Below are 20,181 nucleotides of genomic sequence, written 5' to 3' on the forward strand. Positions count from 1 at the left end.
AAAAAAAAACTTTTTATTATGAAGAAATGCAAACACCTATGAAAGTAGAATATTATAATGAACGTCTAAGTACCCATCACTCAGCTTCAACAATGACTGACTCCTGGCCAATCTTGTTTCAACACTAGCCCATCCACTTCCTCTCTCCTGTATTAGCCTGAAGCAAATCCCAGATAACATATCATTCCATGCATAAATATTTCTGTGTCTGTCTCTAAAAGATATGAATCCTTTCTTTTAACATTACAAGACCATTATCAACACTAAAAGTATTCATTCATAAGAGTTCCTAAAACTCATCAAATATCAAATTTCCAATTGTCTCAAAAATGTGTTAATTTCTTTTTGTTTGAATCAGGATCCAAATAAGGCCTGCACGTTTCTATCAGACGGGGCATTATTTTAAATAACACTAAGCATTTGTAAGAGGACATCATTTTCAACCTCTTCCCAGGATACCTGTCCTCTTTGCTCTGGCTTCCTTACTCCATACTCCATTACCTTTCATTTTTACTAAGTTAAGCACTCCCACCTCACAGTTGCAGGTCACTAGGAACAGCATCAAGTACCTAATGTCACTTTTCAGTGGCCGTGGATTCAGAAATGAGAGATTTCTCATTGAAAACACTTTCAGCTTGATTACAGAACACTTCCAAAACCCGGATGGATGGATGCTTTAACCTTGGTGATGGGGGCAAAATGCGTCCCCCTCATCCACATGGGCTGCTCCCAGCTCTGGAAAGCATTTGTCTAACATTACAGGTAGTTCCAAACTGTGCCAGATGATAGATTGCACTCTTCCTCTTAAAGTGAAGACCAGTATCAGATATTGGGAAAGTCAGACTCCACTCACAGCAGATTGGGCCTCATTTTGATCTTATGAAAACAATCTGGTTTCTCAGCTAATTGTTTTCTCTTTTAAGGGACTGAATTTATCCTTTGGATACTACAGGCCAGTGCCAGAATTGACAGGGTCTCTGAGACAAATCACCAGTGGGCGTGCTGTGATGGGCTAGGTCAAACACCATCCGAAGTTGTGGAAAGGCCCTCTGAGGGCAGAGGGGAGAGCAGAGGTGTGAGGGTCAGACTATTGCAAAGAGCAGTTAGAAGGACACCAAAGACGTCCAGGCAGGAGGCGACGTGTTCCTGAAGTTGGGTACGAACCAGGCTAATAGAAGAGAAAGGATCAGTGTGGACGAAGTGGGAGCTTGGGGACCAATTGAACATGGCAGGTAAAGACAGACGAGGGCGGAATTGTCAGTGCCATTCATGTTTCTGGCTCCAGTGCTGGGACAGTTTAACAAGGAATCCTAAATACACACACACGAGGGACCCCTTTCTAAACCGCCCATGGGCCTGGGGTGCACAGAGCCAGCCAACCTGTGATTAGAAAACATACCGCACGTGAAGTACTCTTTGCAGTCACAGCAAGGGCCTCAACACTGCTTGCACATCAGAATCGTCTGGGGAGTTTAAAAGACACTGTGCCCCACCCCACCCCGCAGCTCAGGCCAGTCGAATCCGAATTGCTGTGTGTTTTGACATCTTCCTCTACACCTCCCCCCGCAGAAGCGATGCCAGCGTACAGCCGGGGCTGAGAACCACTGGACCAGGCATGGACAGTGAGGGCTGTTTCAGCACCAGATTACCCGTCTGTTCCAAAACCAGTGGGAAGACTACTTCCTGGAGCTGCTCACAGCTCGAAGCTGAGTTTGGCTCAGCTTGGATCCCTCTTGCTTGGGGTGAGAGAAGTGACCTGACCTTCGGAACTCAGCTCTGGCAAAAAAAAATGCTGGCAAGGAAGGCCTGGCAGGGGAACAGGAAAGAAGGGAGCCAGGTGTCTGGCACACGTGCTTCCCCTCTGCCTGTGGAAGGGGGCGGTTCTCACCCTCCTGTGCGTCACATTCACGCTGGGACACTTGTCAAATGCAGATGCCTGGGCCCCACTCCCTGAAGGGGTTAGAAGGTCCAGGGTGTGGCCCAGGAATCTGCATTTTAATAGGTCCCAGGTGACTCTGACAGAGGGCTCATGGCGCACACACCCCTCCCCTGAAACCTGGATTGACCTGCAGTGGTCTGTGGGCCCCCATGGTGGTTGCGTGCCAGGCAGGGATCCTCTTTCCTCCCAGACTCTGGCCCAGGGTAGTCTGAACAGTTAGGACCAAGGTAGCCCCCAGCAATCAGTGTTAGAAATGATTAGAACTTCCATTTCTACAAGTGGTTAGAATTGGATACTGGGACACCATGCAAATGGGGGGCACTTCATGGAAAAGAAGTGGACCTGCCCCAAGTTTTCTCTGTGTAATAGACGGTGGAAGCCGAGCAGGAAGGGCCCTCAACTCACCCCTTGTTTCCACCAAGAGGGAAATGGGGGGTTTTCCTAGGCCGCCTGCTGGCAGGAGGGGCAGGAGTACGAGCAGGATCCCAGGAAGCAGCCTCTGGTCTCTCAGAGAACTTCGTGTCAGCTGTGGGTTCAAAGTGAGGTTCCTGGGCCAGCAACGCAGCATTTCTAACTGGCAGTTAGAAATGCCAGTTCTCGGGCCCCAGCCCTAATCTGCGGGTCAGTCGCTCAGCATTGGGGCTCCGCCTGTTACAAGGCCTCAGAGGTTCTGTTTGCTCCAAGGTTTAAGGACCCTATACCACAGGCTCCAGTCTTCAGTGCTCATGGGCTTAGGGAGGGTTCCCACTCTCCTGGCCATCACTGGAGGGGGAGGGAGAAGCCACACCACACCCCACCTCTCCCCATTAGCTACTGGGAAGGGGCTGGGTGACACGAGGGGCTGCTGCACCAGGAGGAAAGGAGGTCAGGTTCTGGGCCACTGCCACCTGTCCGGCAGGCTGCTCCTTCCCCAGCTGCTCCTCTCCCAGGTGCCCCTCAGCTTTGTTTATCCTTTCTCTATGCCCCAAGGAGTGTAAGAGGGGCTTTCCCTCAAAAAGAAAAGGCACCTGGGGGGCTAACCTCCCCGCCCCGCAGCAGAGGTAGCTCTGGCCCAGAAGCCCCAGGGTCTGGTTCCACCGTCCCCTAGAGAACTGCGGGGACAGGCTCGGAGTACGTCTCCTCCCGGCCCAAGCACGTCCCCTTCTCAGAGGACGAGGTCACGAGCCCTGTTCGGGAGCAGGCAGCATCCTAGACCAGGATAATGGCTCCTCTAGTCTTGGAAGGGGTGAGTGTTCACACCCCATATCTCCAGAAACTGGCCAGGGCAGTGCTTTAGGCAGCTCAGGCTGCTCTGAATGACAGACCAGGCGGCTTAACTAGCAGACACGTCTCTCTCGGTTCTGGCGGCTGGGAAGAGTGGCTGATTCAGAGGCCGGGGCCCAGGGCGACAGGGCGAGTTACTCAGCTCTTCTCCAGCCCCGATCCTGGACTTCTTTCCAGCATTCTGATCAAAGACAAAGACGAACATGCTCCAAGAGGGAGCCACCAGGATCAGGGGCAATCCAGCCTCACTGTCAGGACTCACTGTAGAGTCTTTAAACATGTCATAAGAGAGTTCACAGCTTTGAAGCAAAAATTCGAGCACTTACTTAGGTTAAATTAAAAGCACAATTTTATATTTTCTTGTCAAACAACTTTACTTGCGGCAACAACTTAAGTATAATTTAATTCAACAGGAAACATCACACTTGGAAAGAAAACATAGAAGAAAAAAAAACCCTTAAATTAAAGCCAAACATTCTTTCCAAGGCACAACACTGACATTTCCAGATTGACAGCAGAATGAGTTTGTTTCCATGAAACAAAATCTTGAGTCCAAAGTCTGCCTTTGAAACAGTTCTCCACTTCACTCCCCTCCTCCAGGCTCAGGGAACGATGCTGGTGGCCTTCCTCAGGGCCAGGTAGCCAGTGACCACGTCGGACGGCAGCCTCCGAATGTAGGAAAACTCTTCGATGGTGCTGAAACGCAGCTTGCTCTGGGGGTCAGTGTAGTTGGCCTGGGGGAGAAACAGGCATGGAGAAGGCAGGAGGTGGTTGTTGGAGGTGATATTCAAGTTCAGGTTTAAAATTATTTTCTGTTTCACTGAAAGTGAAATATATCTTCATCTGTCACCAAGAACACTAAATTGCTCACTTTGGCAAAGACACGTGAGCTTCCCAGACTTGAGAAATGCTTCAGGGTACAGACAGGAAAGGGAACCCCCACATCAGACCCCGGGCCTCAGGGCCACACGCAGCATGTCCAAAACTGAATCTGCGACGATCCCTGCCTTCAGACTCCCACCTGCTTCAAACACATGTTCCAGATCTGCTTCCCAAGGCAGGGAGGGGCACCACCCGCCAAGTGCACTCCTCTCCCGCCCTTCCTCTCCCTCCCCAGGCCACTGCCATGGCTCCCCGGGCTACACTGCAGTGCTGGACTGTCCACCCACAGCCTCTTCCCCTGGAAGGGATGGCCACCCTACATCTACGGCAGGGGCATTGTCACAGCTTGCAGTTCTGATCATGTCTTTCCTCGTGCAACCTCTCAACGGCTCTTCTCCATTCTCAGGACAAAGGGCCAAGTCCACAGCACGGCTCCTCAGACCCTGCCTGGGCCCCCTCCTTCCTGAGCCTATTTCTCAGCCACATGTCCCTACTCTCTGGATCTGGACCCTGGCTCGAAGTCCCTCCCTCCTGTCATGCCCCATTCGCCCTTCCCTTGCTCAGTAATCTCCTGCCCATCCTTCACGACTCAGCCCCAAGTCGCGTCATCTGGGAAGTCTTACGTGCTCCCACAGGCCTCCACTCTCATGTGCCCCTCACCACATCTGGCTCCTGCAGAAGGCTTATCTCTGCTGCTTCTACATTTATTATCTGCCTGATTCCCTGAGTGCAGTCCAGGCTGAGAAGCGGCTCCACGAGGCCAGAACCCTGTGGCTGGCTTATCACTGACTCCTGGCTGTGCCGTCTCCTAGTGCGATGCAGAGTGCACGGCGGGCTTCCAGTTAGTGTTTGTCCGGCGAATGAGGGATGAGTGAATGAATGAACAAATGGACGATCAAGACAATCTCGGGAAAGAAAACTTGTTTCCCACCAACATGTCCAAATCCCCCTTTGGTCTTGTTCCCCCCATGTGCCAAGTGGTGAAAGTAATTCACTTACTGTACCTCCAGGCACATGGCTTTGACAGACTTCGAAACAGAAAACCCGAAAGTGAGTCATTTGGAGCTCCTCTCAAAAATTATAAAAGATGCCATTAATGTCTAGACAGATAACATCTAATTACTCAAGTGTGGATTGTCTGCACTGGCGCTGATTATCTCTGCGTGGACCAGACTCGCAGCAATGCTGAGATTTAACAAGGAAGGAGGCTCGATGAAGCAGCACCAAGCTGGAGAGAACTCAGTTGTCCTGGGTTTCTCACAATCTCAAAAGTCTTCAATTCCACCACTGGGGACCTCCCTAAGGTATTTGATGTCTGTGTGTCAGGAAAATGAGATTATTCCTAAAAAGCTAAGATTAATTAAAGCTCTGTATAAAACAAAACTTTGATCCTCTGGCTTAATCTGGCTATTGCCTTTCTGTACTGCATTTCCTTTAATGACAGTCACATGAAGGAAGGCTTAACTAGAAAAACAGTAGCAAGTCCCTATGAGGGCTCCTGCCCGAGGCAGTGAGATGTCCTAACAGGCAAGGAGGCTGCCCTGCAGTTCCGAGCAGGGGTGCAGGCGTATGTGTCTGGCTTTGATCATCGGGCCTCCATGGATGAACCAGCTCTGGCCTGGCTCCATCCCTGTGGCTGCCCCACTCCCACCCTGAACTGTGCCGAGCCGGCCCGCCCAAGTTCAGACCTCACTGCCAAGAAGACTGCTGAACAAATAATGCGGAATACAGAATACCACTGCACCAACAAAAAGGCCAAACAGAAACCTGAACAGATGGGACCCGACTCCGTGTTCTGAACAGAGGGAAGGAGGCTGAGTGACATGTCTGAGACGAACAAGTGAAGAACCTCACCCCTACGCCTGCCCTCCTCTGGACGCCGTCCCTCCAGCCTGGGGGAAGCAAAGGCCCCCTTCCCCGAGGGCAGGCAGCAGGTGGCTTTACTGCCTCCCTTGTTGCAGGGGGCAGGCAGTGTTCACTGCTGCCCCACCTCACCCAGAGCCTCGTAACAAGGGCTGAGTGCAGGTATGACCCCGCACGCCTTCCTGCCAGGCCGCAGCGCAGGGGAAGCAGCCACTTGGCAGGTTGGAACAGAGTGGTCAGTGTAAACACCAGCTGGGCTTTACTGTTTAATTATGTCACTTTAATTTATGTAAGTAACAGGTGAACATATTCTCCGCTAAAAAAGAAAGAAAACATTACGAATAAGCCTGAAGTCCCCTTTTACCACCATCTACCATCCAGAAGTCTTGTGCCTTCTCCTGAGGAAGGCACTGCTAGGTGGGCAGCCTTCCAGACTGTGTTTATACGGACCCATACACACACATAGAGACACACCAGAGAAGTTACCCGGTATTTTTGTGTGAGTGTGTACTGATTTTCACTTAAGTGGTACCAGGTCCTTAAACTGCTTTGCACCTAAACAGTACATCTTGGAAGTTTATCCACGTTGTTACCTATACATCAAATTCACAGAACAGTATGAACTTCCCCCGCCCCGCCCCACCGGTTGACCTTCACGTTGTTTCTAATATATTGCCAACACGTTTTCTCATACGCATTTCTGCATGAAGCTCCTTGTACACACTCTTTTTCTAGGGAGCTGCGCAGAAGGCAGATTCCTGGGTCGTCAGCTTCTGCTTTTTGGTAGGTAGTACAAACTCTCCTCCCAAGAATCGGGACCAATGTGGACTCCCATCTCAAAGTAGCCACGTAGGAGGGTATCCGTTTCTCTATGTTGGTGACAAGGTATGTAACCAAGTGTCTTCATTTCTTCCCTCCCTGATGAGTCTTCTTCCTAATTATCAGTGAAATTGATTATCTACATAGTGGTCATCTGTATTTCTTCCTTGTGATTGTCTGTTTATATCCTTTTAGCTGATTCCTCTACAGGGTTGTCTTTCAATGATTTGAGAGAGTTCTTTGTATATTCAGAATTGCTTAAGTCTTACATTCAGTGGGGCAAGAGGTTAGTCATGTGTAACATGATGAGTCCTTTGCCAGTAACATCAAGGGGCCTGGAACAATGCTTTTCAAAATGATTTTCATGCTTCCCAGTGTGTGTAAACAAACCGCTACCCTAACAGATGAGCTGCCTGATAATGGGGAGGATAAGGCGCCATCCTAAGGAACCACCCTCCAAGTCTGCCCATAAACCACGTGGTCCGTGCTGCAGGCTCAGCACAGAATGGTACCGGGAGAAGTTTCCACCTTGGGCCTTCACAGAATAACTGGTGCCAGACTAGCGCTCCTTCTATAAACAACTATTAAAATGGGTCAAAGATATGAGGCAACTATTTTCAGGCAGTAGACAAGAGATAGCCTGAGACTACAACATTTCTCTCAAACTGAAGTCCCCTCAGGGGACCTTAACAAGAGATACATGCCCACGAATGGATGCAAAAAGAAACCAGTGCACACACGCACACATGTGTGCATGCACGCGCACACACATACACACACACCATTTGATAGTGCTTCCACTCCCTGTTTTTAAGGATCATTATATTTAAGGTCTGTGCTAACAAGCTGGTAGTACACGAGGAGGCTGTGCTCTTTGGAGGAGAAAACATGACTAATTCAGAGAGGAAAACTAACATTATGTTCAAAAATAGGATGAAAAACTCAAATCTTCCCCAATGTAAAACGCCCATCATTAATTTCATTTGTTATAGAAGTTGGAGTCATACATTTTCATAAAAGGATAAAGCATTTAAATGATGTATATGAGTTTTAAAAAGTGAAGTCTCATTATTTCTACGATTATGAGAGGAAGCCCATCTTCCAAATTTAATAATAGTGAAAAAGGAGAGTGGAAAGTTTCACACTTAGTCTACATTCTGCAAATAAGGAAATGACGTTCTCAACCCAAGTCCCACTCATCCAACTACACTGCCGGTTTTCAACTGTGTTCCCTACGAGCACCCACAGGGGTCCCTGAGGTGGGGAGTGGGGAGAAGGACGGAGGACCAGATCCACATGGGACCACAGTGGGTAACTGGGCCCCAGAGGATTCTGTAAAAGATTTCATTTGGAAAAGGGATCGTGATGCTTAAAAATAAGTTTGAAAATCATGACTCTTACCATAGTGCCTCGTTACAGAAGTTTAACATCTTTTTTTTTAAAGTACAATCATCTCTAAAATGCAGGAAAATTTTTAAACTTTAGTAGTAAAAAAGAGAAATCATTGGGTTTTTTTGGTTTTTTGATGTTATCATATAGAATTAAGAAGCAGAGGAAGGGGAAGTAAAAGTCAGGCCTCCTGCTTTCTGGAGCAGTCCTCGCTCCGGGCTCTCCACACGCTGCCCCTGGTTGCGTGAAAATAAATGCGTGAACGCTTCAGCACAAACCCATTACCTATTCAGAGTGTACAGCCTCCAGGCAGGACCAGTGTCGATATTCAGCACTGTTTGAACAGACAGGACTGTGAAATCTTTTCAGTTCAGTGTTGTGAGACGTAGAGATGGAATTATACTCACAAGAAGACCTGAGACATCAGAATACTTCTTGGCTGGTTTGAAGGACGGAGGGGCATCAATACTGAAGTCTAGGGAAAAAAATAAAAAAGAAGATAAACTGGCTTTAAAACATTCAGATCTCTCCCCCACACACAGCTTTTTTTCCCCTAAAATACTGTTTGAAAGTATTCCCAAACTTTTTACTTTGTGATTAAGTACTCAGAGCATTCTCCGAGGGAAATAATGCAGGCGGTCTCAGACCAAGTGCAGGCTCCAGAGCGAGCTCTGCCCTGTCCCCAGGGACCCTCGACTCCAGCAGAACCACTGGAAAGCTCATCCGCCCACAAGCCACTCTCACTGTCTCAGGCTGCACGGGCTGATGGTGAGGAGATGCCAAAAACCCACTAATTGGATCTGAGCGTCCAGACACTGGACACACCACACCCAGGCAACTGACTAGCTCACTGGTCACCCGTCTGAGTCACCCCCATGAAAGACGTGCAGTGGGGCAGGAGATGGAAGGAACTTCGAACTTGTACTTTCCAGTGAAGTTGAACAGAGCACATAACACAGATTTGGAAATCCTGCAGCATAAAGCATTTACTCGGAAAAACATCGGCTCAGAGAGTAAAACAGAGTTGGCCTCTCAGATGGTTGTTAGAAACTCTCCTAAATCTTGGGCAACCTTCTTGGAAACAAATTTTAAGAGTAGACTTCTGAATAAGAAATTGGTCTGACAGAAACACCAGTATTATCATATCAGGACCTGCTTCTCCAGATTGAAATGTGAACAGTGACACTAAAAACCACACATCCACGACAACACAAACAAACAAATTCGACACAGATATAGCTATGAGGAAATATACAGATAATCTCCCTGTATTGAAGCCACTGTAAAGTTCCTAAGCTAAAAACTGTTTCCTACACAAATGCAAACACAATAAAATAATGCGGGCTTGTTATAAGAAAGTTCCTAGTCTGAACATTATAAACACACAGAAGGCTCTGGACAGCTCACAGTTAGGATCGTTCAGTTGCCATGGCAATGCCCTTTCCGAAGCCAGAATCTGCTTCAGGTTCTTCCAGGTTCTATTCTTCTTGCCAGCAACTGCACCACCATGGCCAGAGTGCTCGAATGGAAAACGTGGATTAGAAGAAACAAAAGTCAACAGAGATGATCATTTCAAAATCTGACATTTATGCTTACTCATAACCGTAATAAACTCCTCATTCAATTAGCAATCACTGTACCCTAAGGCTTTTTAAAAAACTATGACACCATATACTTTAATCTTACTTATAAAAAACACAGCTTTTGGATTGTCAAAATGCATGAGTTAGTTGCTGATGGAGTAGAAATAAAAGGTTATTTTTTTATATGCACATAGAGAATCACATCCTTTATTGGGTCTAACTTTATGGAATTCACTCATGATTTCCCATTACTTTAAAATAAATTTACCACAAAGTTAGATTTAAACCCATGACCACATCTTTAAACTCCCTTCCGAGGACATCTCCGCCTTGTGAATTACTGGTGCTCCAGGAAAACCCACGTAAGCCACAATCATGGCACAGCAAGCCTTCTGGAATTTTTTTTTCTTTTTTGTCTTATGACGATGACAAAACAAAATGGAAAGAATACTAAAAATCTGTTGCAGGCACTGTAAACACTGCATTTTCAAAGCTAATTAATGAAAAACAAACTTTAATGGTATAATCTGAATCACGTAATTTATCCTACGCCTCTAGAACAAAAGGAAGAGCTGCCTATTTCTACTTTACAGCCCAGTGGCTTCGATTTACCTAAAGAAATTACTGAGCAGCACTCCCCTTTTAGGTCATTATTTCAAGCCTCATCTAAATCTCATGCAAGACCAATGAAAAAGCAACTTGAACAATCATTGTGGAAATGACCTACCCTCAACATAGTATTCTTTAATGAATTCCACAAAGGACACCAAAATCCTTGGGAACCGGCACACTGGGAGATGGCAGGAAGGGCCCTTGTTCTCCTGCCCCCGTCCCTCCCACGCAGCCCATGGCAGAGAAGGCGGTGGCTTGGACGGATGGAGAAGGGCACACCTGTGCTACCTGGGCTGCGGGCCCAGCAAGATCAGAGGCCAAGGTGTGGGTGTCCATTGTTTTTTTTTTTAATTTATAAAACGCATTAGATGCTTACCACAAAGTTGGGATCCTTAAATGGCAAAGGTCTGGCAGCTTTTTCCATAGGTCCTGTGCTAAAATCCGAGGGCACCATTTTATTCTCACTCATGGCTTCCATGCTGATACCCTTAAAACACAGTAAGTATGAGGTCAGTTTCCTGTAGCTGAGCTTCCTAACTCAGCTCCTCACAGGACACGAGACGATGCCACAGGACATACGAGGGAAGACAGTGCGTCCAGAGCTCCAGCAGACGGCCTGCACCGGAGGAGAGCCTACCAGACCGGGAGCAGCCCCTGCTGGCCAGGACCCCAGCCACCAAGCTCCCTGGCACCCCCATGGACCACTGCAAGGTAGGTGCTATTATCCCCAGTGTACAGAGGATAAAACTGAGGCTCTGATGGACGGGTTCAAGGCCACACAGTGACTGGCTCTGGATTCAAACCCAGGTGGCGCCAGTTCCAAAGCCCCCACCATCTCCATGACACCACACGGCCCCTACTCCTGCTGCTCTTACCACACTGTGTCATTAAGACAGAAAAGGTCCAGCCGCTCTAAGGGGCCCATTAGCTGGAGGACCCAGGCTCGAGCTGGGGTGCATGAGGGCACCCCAGGATGGGGCGTTACTGAGGAAGGAGAACGGAGGGAGACGGGGAGGGAGGGCCACAGGTCAACTGGCTGCGGCCACAGAGTGTCCTGACCAGCAGGCTAACGTGCTTTACAACAAAAAACCTTTTAAACTAAGAATCAAGAAGGAAAAACAAGCCAAAGTAAGAAATCACTTCTGATCTGTAACGCAATTTCCAATCTTCCCAGATTGCAATAAAGCTGCTGTGAATACTCTGCACAAGCCTTTGTGTGGACATGTGTCTTCACTTCCCCTGGGTAAATGCACCAGCAGCAGCAGCGCAGGAGAATTCTGGTTGTATGTGTGTATATATATATATACACATATATACATAAATACATATGTATATATATATACATATACATATACACACATATATACATATATACATAAATATATATTCCACCCCCAAGAACGGCATCCGTGTTGGGGGAAGAGGGGCGAGGGAGACAGGACCACTCGCTCTGCTGCAGCAGTTCTCTGAGCAGCTTCTTCTCACACACCTTCACAGACTCCTCTCCAGGGTCTCTCCCGAGGGCCTGTGCTCTCCCTCTCCTCTGCCCACGACCCCTCTTCTGTCTGGACTAACCCTCCCTTCATGCTGCCCCCAGTCACAGTCTTTCCTTACTTTTCCCCTCTCCAAGGCCTAGCTCAGATGTCAACTCTCTAAGAACTAAGATGCTCCAATCTCTCATCCTTTTCCCAGCATCTGTAGCCACAGTTCCCTCTCTCCCCTCCTTTCCCTCTTCCCTCCCACTGTCCTTCGCCTTCCCTCAGCCCCTCCTCAGCTCTGAGGCTCAGGGGAGGCCTCTGTGGGACACATCTAGCCCGCTCCGCTCTCCACAGCACAGTAAGTGACACGCTTTTAAATGTAAGCTTGACGTCACTCCTATTTACAGCTGGCTAATGCTTCCCACTGCCCTGGGGATGAGGAACAAATTCTGGTCTTTTGGCCTCCTCCCCCTCCCTCCTGTATTCTGTATTTTCTGGTGCAAAATCCATGGAGTCATTTTCTGTACAGCACAAAGAGTTTCCAAGTTTTCCATTTTATTTATGCTTCACTAAAATTTCCATCAGGATTAGTCCCTGTCAGTTTTAAGTTTACAACAAAGATTAGATTTAGCAGTTTGTACGTAACTAACTTTTAAATTGCCTTGTGATTATTCCTTCATGGTTATAGCACTTCCAGCAGGTACAAGGGTTCAAGATCAAGGTGGCAGCCAGGTTAGCATTTCCTGAGACCTATCTCCTCAGCTTGTGGATGGCTGTCTTTTCATTGTGTCCTCGCATGGCCTCTCCTCTGTACACCCCCAACCCCACCCCAGTGTCTTTCTCTCTCTTTATAAGGACATCAGTCATATTGGATTAGGGCTCCATCCTTATGACCTCATTTAACCTTAATTACCTCTTTAATGGCCCTATTTCCAAATATATTAACATTCTGAGGCATATTGGGGGTTAGGACTTTGACTTTTGAATCCTAAAGAAACACAATTCAGACCACAATAGCACTCGAAAAATGATGGGGGTGAGTTAAAGGACACAGGAGTTGGTTTGAAGAGGTCACCACTAGCCAAATGTGGGCAATTTGCTCAACATCATTAGTCATTAGGAAAATACAAATCAAAACCACAATGAGATGTCACTTCACACCCACTAGGATGGCTATAATCAAAGACATAATAACATGTGTCGGTGAGGATGTGGAGAAACTAGAACCCTCATACATTGCTTGTGAGGATGTAAATGGGTACAGTCACTATGAAAAACAGCCTGGTAGGTCCTCAAAGTGTTAAACATAGAACTATCATATGACCCACTAATTCAACTCCTAGGTATATACCCAAGAGAACGGAGAACATGTCTATGCGAAAACTCATACACAAATATTCATAGAAGCATTATTCATAATCGCCAAAAAGTACAAACAACCTAGATGTCCATCACCTAATAAATATGCATAAACAAAATGTGGTTTATCCACACAATGGAATATTATTCAACTGTAAGAATGAGTGACGTACTGATACAAGCTTCAACATGGATACACCCTGAATATATTATGCTAACTGAAAGAAGCCAAACATAAAAAGCCACAAATTGTATGATTCCATTTATCTGAGGTACCTAGAGAGATCGAATTCAGAGATAGAAGGTGGGTCAGCGGTTGTCAGGAGCTGGCAGGACAGGGGAAAGAGGAGTGCCTGCTAATGGGTAGGGGTTGCAGGTGGGGGTCATGGAAATATTCTGAAGTGAGACAGTAGTGATGGCTGTGCAACTCGGTAAATATACTATAAAACACTGAACTGTACACTCTAAAAGAATGAGTTTTATGGTATGTGAATTCTATCTCAAAAAAGCTGCTACAAATAAATAAATTTATGAAAGAATGAAGAAAGCTAATAATGGATTGTCGCCCATAGAATAAAACGAGAATGGATGAACATAAACATGACTGTAAGAATGAATAAGGGAACAGGAGAGAAGAGGAAGACTTGGGCAGGGGCGCAACTGCAGAGGCCACTGAAGAAAGCAAGTGCCTCAGCAGCCCGTGTGGGTTGGGAGGTCAGGGAGCTCTGCCAGTGGGAGGATGCGCAGCGGACAGGTGCACATGCTGAGAGGAAGGGGCGGCAGTGGGAAGAGAGGGTCGGATGTCTGCATCGGCCACTCGGGTAGTAAGAAGGCAATGAAGGTGCTCGAGCACTGACTCCCAGAACTGGTCCTCTTGTTCATTTGCTCACCCACCCTCACCTCTTCCCTCGTCAGCAGGCCAGACCCCCGCTGAGGAGTCAAGCTGAGGATGGGGCAGAGAAAGGATGCCATTCTGACATGAACTGGGCCATGTCATTCCAGGGCCGTATCCTGCCTCTGAAACAGTGATGGCTCACTTCTCTCTCTGACCAGGTGCAAAAGAACACCCCACTCTGAGCCCAGAGCTGGGTTTTCTGCTTTTCTTTCCCTTCTAAACCCACCCTGCTTGGTACTGTGCCCCCATTCTGCTCCCTTCCCCGGGCTTCAGCCAAGCTAGATCCCTGGGTCTGTTAGTGATGGACAGGAGAGAGAGAGAGACCTTCAGTCAAGGGGAGGACCGAGTCTGTAGGCTGGGCTGCAGAGAAGTAAAATTTGAAAACATGTAGTTTCCATGTTACTAAACCATTATTAACACTAAGACTTCACAAGCCAAACTGTCCCGTCCAAGACATGAACGCCCAGAGATCAGAAGCAGGGACGCCCAGCCCTAAGGGCTGTCCCCTCTTTGTAGCACTAAAAGAGCTGATTAAGTCCCAGGAGGAGTAGCCCAGCCTGCCATCAAAGTGCCTGCCCCAACTGAGACTGGAGTCAGGGAGGCCTCAGCGCACCCAGCCCGAGAGCCCAAATAAACGGCTTCACGTCTCCAGACGACAGCCTGCAGGGCGGACTCAGACTCAGGGATAACTGGGGCCTTCTGTCTGCGATTACAAAGAAGTGACACAAATGCCCTCTGTCTCATCACTCAAGTGCCAAGTGCCCAGTTACAACCACCTAATAGTATTCTAGATTCAAGCACCTGACTCAGTCTAAAACTTCAGGGGTACTGTCGGGTAACTTGAAACAGCAAAAAAGTGAGATGCAGCCTAGTGTTTAATCAAGTCAGTTAAATAAGCGCACCTAATTCCTTGAGAAGACTATCAACACAAAGGAAGGGGCATGAAATGCTAAATGAAAAGCAGGGCACACAATGGACACCAAATGTACACAATGTACACCGAGCAGAATTTATGGAAAACCGTGGACATGTGTTCCACGTGGAGATACACGTAGAAAACACAAATTATAATGGTTTTGGGGGAATAAGACTGGCTGATGTTTTATGTCCACTTTGAAAATGGAAAAAAGAAAACTAACATTATGATGATTTTTTTAAAAGGCCGGATAGTATGATTGATTTTTTAGATGAATAAATCAAATCAGCCCAGTATCCTCTGGCTGTCTCCAATTACAGAAGATTCTACCCTCATATGCACTTGGCACTGACCTTTCTAAAGAAGAAACTGCTGCCTCTCAACTTAGTTAGATGTGCTAACTGCTCAACCATCCCAAATCAGCCTGTTATGTAACACTCTGCCTATAGGTTAATTAGGTTTCTCCGTAGAACTTATTAACTTGAATAGGCACCTGGAAAGTCTAAAATGCCCTGTATTGATCTAATAAAATTCCTTCCCAAAGTATTTCTCTGCACCTTGGATTTGGTTATATTAGAGATCTAAGCACATGTTCTAAGGTACACAGTAGCAAGACTGACATTAAGAGAGGCGGTCAAGAAAAAACAATGCGGATGCTGGGTACTCCGCCTGGGTTCCAATACTGACTCTACCACTTGTTAGCTGTGTGACCACGGAAAAGTTACTTAACCTCTCGATGCTCCCGTCTTTTTATCTGTAGAATAACAATTCACAGAGGGTTGTTTTGAGGATTAAATGAGACAGTACCTAGAAAATTCTTAGAACAGTAAGTACCTGGTACACAAAAAATGCCCAGTAAGTGTTATTATTATTTATCATAATTTCTTTTACTTTAGCACAGTGTATCTGTTCTCCAATCCAAGTTAACACTAATCATTTTCAAAGTATCACAACCAGAATGGATGGGAGATGGCACTTTCCAGATTATGACATAATTAATCAGTAACTACATTAGTTACAATGAAAATACAAATCTAAACAAAGAGTTGTAATTCTGTGACAGTTGGTACAATTTAGCAAACATAAGCACTAAGAATTTCTGCTGAACTAAAGATTCACCTAGGTGAAATAATACAACAAAACTGTTTTAGTACTCTTACACTATTTAATATCATTTTCTAGGGCTGACATAAAGGAGACTTCTATAAATGCTTTGCTCAGAATACTTTTAGATCAAAAATATGCCCTTCAAGTCCTGAGGACTTCCAAGCAGAAAGCCCTTTAAATTTCATCTATTCACTCAGTTTTACTTTAGTAACAGCATGCTCATTCTGGAAAGTAAAACCCACCTGAAGAATCCATCAAGTTATTTTCATCAATTTCAAAAAGCACTCTAATGTCTATGTAAATGTCCTTTGTAAATTTTCACATCCCGTGGAAGTTTTACAGGCACTGCTTTTTTGTAAGCCATAAAATTGCTGGAACTATTGAAGTAGGGAAATTCAGATACTGAAAGACCTGTAAAGTCCCTTTTAACTCAAGAACTACAATGATTTATATAAAGCACTCATTTCCCACTGATGAAACCTGGGGCAATCTGATATATGTGCACCGCCCCGACTTTGGAAGGCCTTCCCCATCCAAACCCACCACCCCTCAAAGGCCACCTTAAGTCCGTCTTCTTCCCCACCTCCTTCTCTGATGACCATCACCTACACTGAGTCCTTACCTTCCTGTGTCCCACCACTAAGGCACCAATACCAGAGAATACCTATAATCAGCTTTGGTACATGGTTAGAAATGACAAGATTTACCTATCTGTTTCAGGTCTTCAGAAATCTAAGATGCCCCTTAAGATTCCCAGCCTCTGGTGTACACACATCTTTCCCCTGTTTTTAAGCAAATACTAACATACGTACCACTGTGAAGGGGTTTTGCAAATATAATTAACGTCTCAAGTTAGCTGGTTTCAACAAATGAGACTATCCCGGTGGGCCAGCCCTAATCACATAAGCTCTTTAAATCTGGGTTCAGAGGTCAGAGACAAGAGAAGTCAGAGACATTTGAGGAGTGATAGGGATCAGACACAAAAGAGATTCTTCACAGCTGACTTCAAAGACGGAGGAGGCCACATGGCAAGAAATGTGGACAGTGACAAACTGACAGCAAGGAGACAGGGACCTGAGTCCTACCACTGTAAAGAACTGAATTCTGCTAACGACCTCAAAAAAGATTTTCCCCAGAGCATCCAGACAAGAAACTAGTCAAGCCAACTCTTTGATTTCCGCTTGGTGACACTCTGAGCAGAGAACCAAACCAGTCCTGTTGTGCCAAGACTGCTGACCTACAGAATCAGGAACCAAGAAATAGATGTGGTCATTTGTTATGACAGCAATAGAAAACTAATACAATATGTCATTCTCCTCCTGGAAGGACTTTGGGATGTTAGGAACAAATTATAATCCATTGAAATGTCTTAAATATACTGCTGAAGACAAAACAGAAATAAATTCTTGCTGCTTGAACTGAACTTAACCAGAACAGAAAGGCTGAGCAGGGTAACAGATAAGGGTCAATTCAGGAAGAATCCAGACAGGCCCTGGAGCAGCACTGAGCTATCGCCTGCATTTGCTGTGGACAAGGGCACTAGGAGGGCATGCCATGTTACAACAGGAAAAAAAAAACCTAAGACTCCTTTCTGGAGACAGAAGCCAAGTGTTTTTCCTTCTTCATGAGATGCTGAGGGTGGGAGTTGGGTAACAGGCTATGTACCTTGGTAGTTAAACCCCAACTGGGAAGAGAACAAAGAGAAGAATTCACTATTCCAGGGAATGCCCTTCTCTTTACAGATTGAAGGTTTGCTGAGGCTGCTGAGATGGAGAAGACCCACAGGGAATAACTACGCAGGCAGCCCTTCCTAATGGGGAGAGCTCTAAGACCACCAGAGTTGTGATCTCCACCAAGCTGGGTTGCTGGGAATTTCCAGCATCCTGAAAGCATTCGCCTACTCTCTGAGCTTGCTGTGGTGGGAGTCATGATCAGTGCTACCTTTAGGGTCAAAACAACAGTTCCTCCCAATGTACTGACTACATGCCTTGACTTTGGCACAGTTGGATATCAAAATGCACTGTGCACATATCAGGAGAAGGTACTCACAATGTATCTGGCAAAGGACTCCAAGCAAGAGTCTATAAAGAACTCCCGTACATTAATAACTAAAAACAACAACAACCCAATGAGGAAAAAAGGCACTTCACAAAAGATATCAGAACGGTCAAAAACAAAAGAAAAGATGATCGATATCATTAGTAATCAGAGACACAAATATGAAAATAACAAAGTACCACTACACAGTCATCAGAATGGCTAAAATTAAAGACAGACGATGCCAAGTATTGTTGAGGATGTAGAGAGACTGGAACTCTCAAACTTTGTTGCTGAGAATGACAAGCAGTGCAACTACTTTGGGAAATACTGTTCAACAATTTCTGAGTTACGTGTGTGTCTACCTTATAATCCAGCAATTCCCCTACTATCCATTTACCCAAGAGAAATGAAAGCATCTATATACACAGACTTGTATAGGAATGTTCCGAGCAGCTTATGCATAAGGGCAAAAACTGTAAAATAACTCAAGTGTCCATTAGTTTTGGTATATTTACAGTGTACCAGATGTACTGATACAGGTAATAACATGAAGGAATGAATAACTCTCAAAAACATTGTCTTACAGGGAAATCCAAACAGACAAAAGAATATGCTGTGTATGATTCCATTTACATATGTTCAAAAACGCAAAGTCAATCTATGGTGAGAGATGTCAGAGTAGTGTTTACCTCCGGCAGGGAGGGAAGAGAGTACTGGCTGGAAAGGGTCACCAGGGATTTCTAGAGCTCTTGGAAATGCTGTCTTGATCTGGGTGGTGGCCACATAGGTAGATATATATATGAAAAGTCATTGATCTATATTAAGGTTTGAGCATTTTACTGTACGCAAAGCATACTTCGGTAAAGTATTCTAAAGGGGGGTGAGGTGGAAAGCACTAACAATTACGGACGTTGAAAGCCGCAGACAGTTAAAATCTCTAGAACATCGTTCTGGGTGAAGCATGCCACACCATGTGCTGGAGAGCACAAAGTAACACACTCCATCCTTGCTCTCTTATTGCTTTAAATACAATGCAGGAGCTAAGAAAAACATTCATCTAACTAAGCCACTCTTCTGCTGAAAATTCCTTGCTGGAACTGCGGACTCCAGATTGCCCAGATGCGGTGAAGTCTGTGTCAGGCACTGTGCCCAGAGCTTTACGACCATGATTTCACTGAATCCTCATTAACAGCCCCATGAGGAAAGACCAAACTCACTTCGGGACAGGGAAAACAGAGGGTCAAAAAAGCACTTTTCTAAGGATGAGGGAAATCATCCGTATCAATACATCTTTGTATTCCTCCATACGGTTCATTAGGGCGCTCTGTACCTCATGGGCACTCCGGTCACGGTGAGACACGCAAACTTCTGCTTCACTGAAACTCACGAAGAGTCCCAAGCCTCACTCTAAACGCGACCTCGACGGGGAGGGGCAGTCCTTCTACTAAGTAGCAGTCTCTCCACTTCCCTTGCTCTCCCAATGGACAGTGCAAGGCGGGTGGTTCTTTAACCAAATCCCACGTGTTCATACCAAGCAAAAAGTATTTCACTCGCACCACAGACCCGCATCTACCAGAGAAGTAGCACCGCAAAGCCCGGCGCAGAGGTCCCGCTCCCCTGTGCCCCGCCCCACTGGACCCGGCGCACGCGCCCTCGCCCACCTCCCCGGCCCTGCGCATGCGCTCTCGCGCCGCTCGGCCCCGCGCACGCGCAGACTAGGCGGCTGACAGCCTACCTGCGCGAAGCCGGAGGCGGACACTTTTTTCTTCTTACTGGCGCTGTAGCCCCCGGCGCTGCTACCGTTATGGGAAGGACTGGCCGGCCTCTTCTTGCTGTTCCGGGCGATCCCCGGCGTGGAAGTGGTGGCCACAATTGGAATTTGAGCCGCCATTCCTGCCCCGCGTCTCCGTCCTCCCCCCTCCCCGCTTCAGGGCAGGCCCTGGAACTTCCGGCCCGCCGGTGCTTCCGCCGTTCAGCTTCTGAAAACCCGGCCTGGACTCCGAAAGCTTTCGTCGACTTCTCTCGGCCGAATCTAA

The 20,181-nt window shown here is 46.6% G+C and overlaps 1 protein-coding gene and 1 long non-coding RNA gene across 4 annotated transcripts in view; one reads left to right on the forward strand and one right to left on the reverse strand.

Moving 5' to 3' along the window:
- The window catches only part of LOC116659556, a 48,958-nt gene extending 45,443 nt beyond the window's left edge, over positions 1-3,515 (forward strand). Inside the window, exon 4 of the long non-coding RNA XR_004314916.1 lies at positions 1,570-3,515. This is a non-coding gene — a long non-coding RNA (uncharacterized LOC116659556). The remainder of the gene's footprint in view (positions 1-1,569) is intronic.
- Positions 3,516-3,555: 40 nt separating this feature from the next.
- INO80C (INO80 complex subunit C) lies at positions 3,556-20,179 on the reverse strand. 3 transcript variants are annotated; one of them, XM_014558157.2, is made up of 5 exons: positions 19,476-19,764; positions 10,727-10,837; positions 9,563-9,674; positions 8,563-8,630; positions 3,556-3,936 (listed from the first exon to the last, which is right to left on the reverse strand). In XM_014558157.2, exons 2-5 carry the CDS (start codon positions 10,826-10,828, stop codon positions 3,805-3,807), a joined length of 414 nt encoding a protein of 137 aa, XP_014413643.1. In that variant the 5' UTR covers positions 10,829-10,837; positions 19,476-19,764; the 3' UTR covers positions 3,556-3,804. The 3 variants fall into 3 exon arrangements, 2 of the variants coding, with proteins under 2 accessions (XP_014413643.1, XP_032323137.1); XM_032467246.1 differs by lacking the exon at positions 19,476-19,764 and adding an exon at positions 19,881-20,179 and having other exon boundaries at positions 3,558-3,936; XR_004314912.1 differs by lacking the exon at positions 19,476-19,764 and adding an exon at positions 19,881-20,174 and having other exon boundaries at positions 3,802-3,936; positions 8,441-8,630.
- Between the last annotated feature and the right edge of the window lie 2 nt (positions 20,180-20,181).

The sequence above is a fragment of the Camelus ferus genome, chromosome 24 (genome assembly GCF_009834535.1).
Source record: "Camelus ferus isolate YT-003-E chromosome 24, BCGSAC_Cfer_1.0, whole genome shotgun sequence".
Classification (NCBI taxonomy): Eukaryota; Metazoa; Chordata; class Mammalia; order Artiodactyla; family Camelidae; genus Camelus; species Camelus ferus.

Excerpts from the sequence above, each read along its gene's own strand:
- INO80C (XM_032467246.1), bottom strand. The coding sequence starts at position 20,036 with ATGGCGGCTCAAATTCCAATTGTGGCCACCACTTCCACGCCGGGGATC. Across the intron at positions 9,675-10,726 it reads TTAAGGATCCCAACTTTGTG|CACTCTGGCCATGGTGGTGC; the intron begins GTAAGCATCTAA and ends TTTCCATTCGAG. Across the intron at positions 3,937-8,562 it reads CTGATGTCTCAGGTCTTCTT|GCCAACTACACTGACCCCCA; the intron begins GTGAGTATAATT and ends TTTCTCCCCCAG.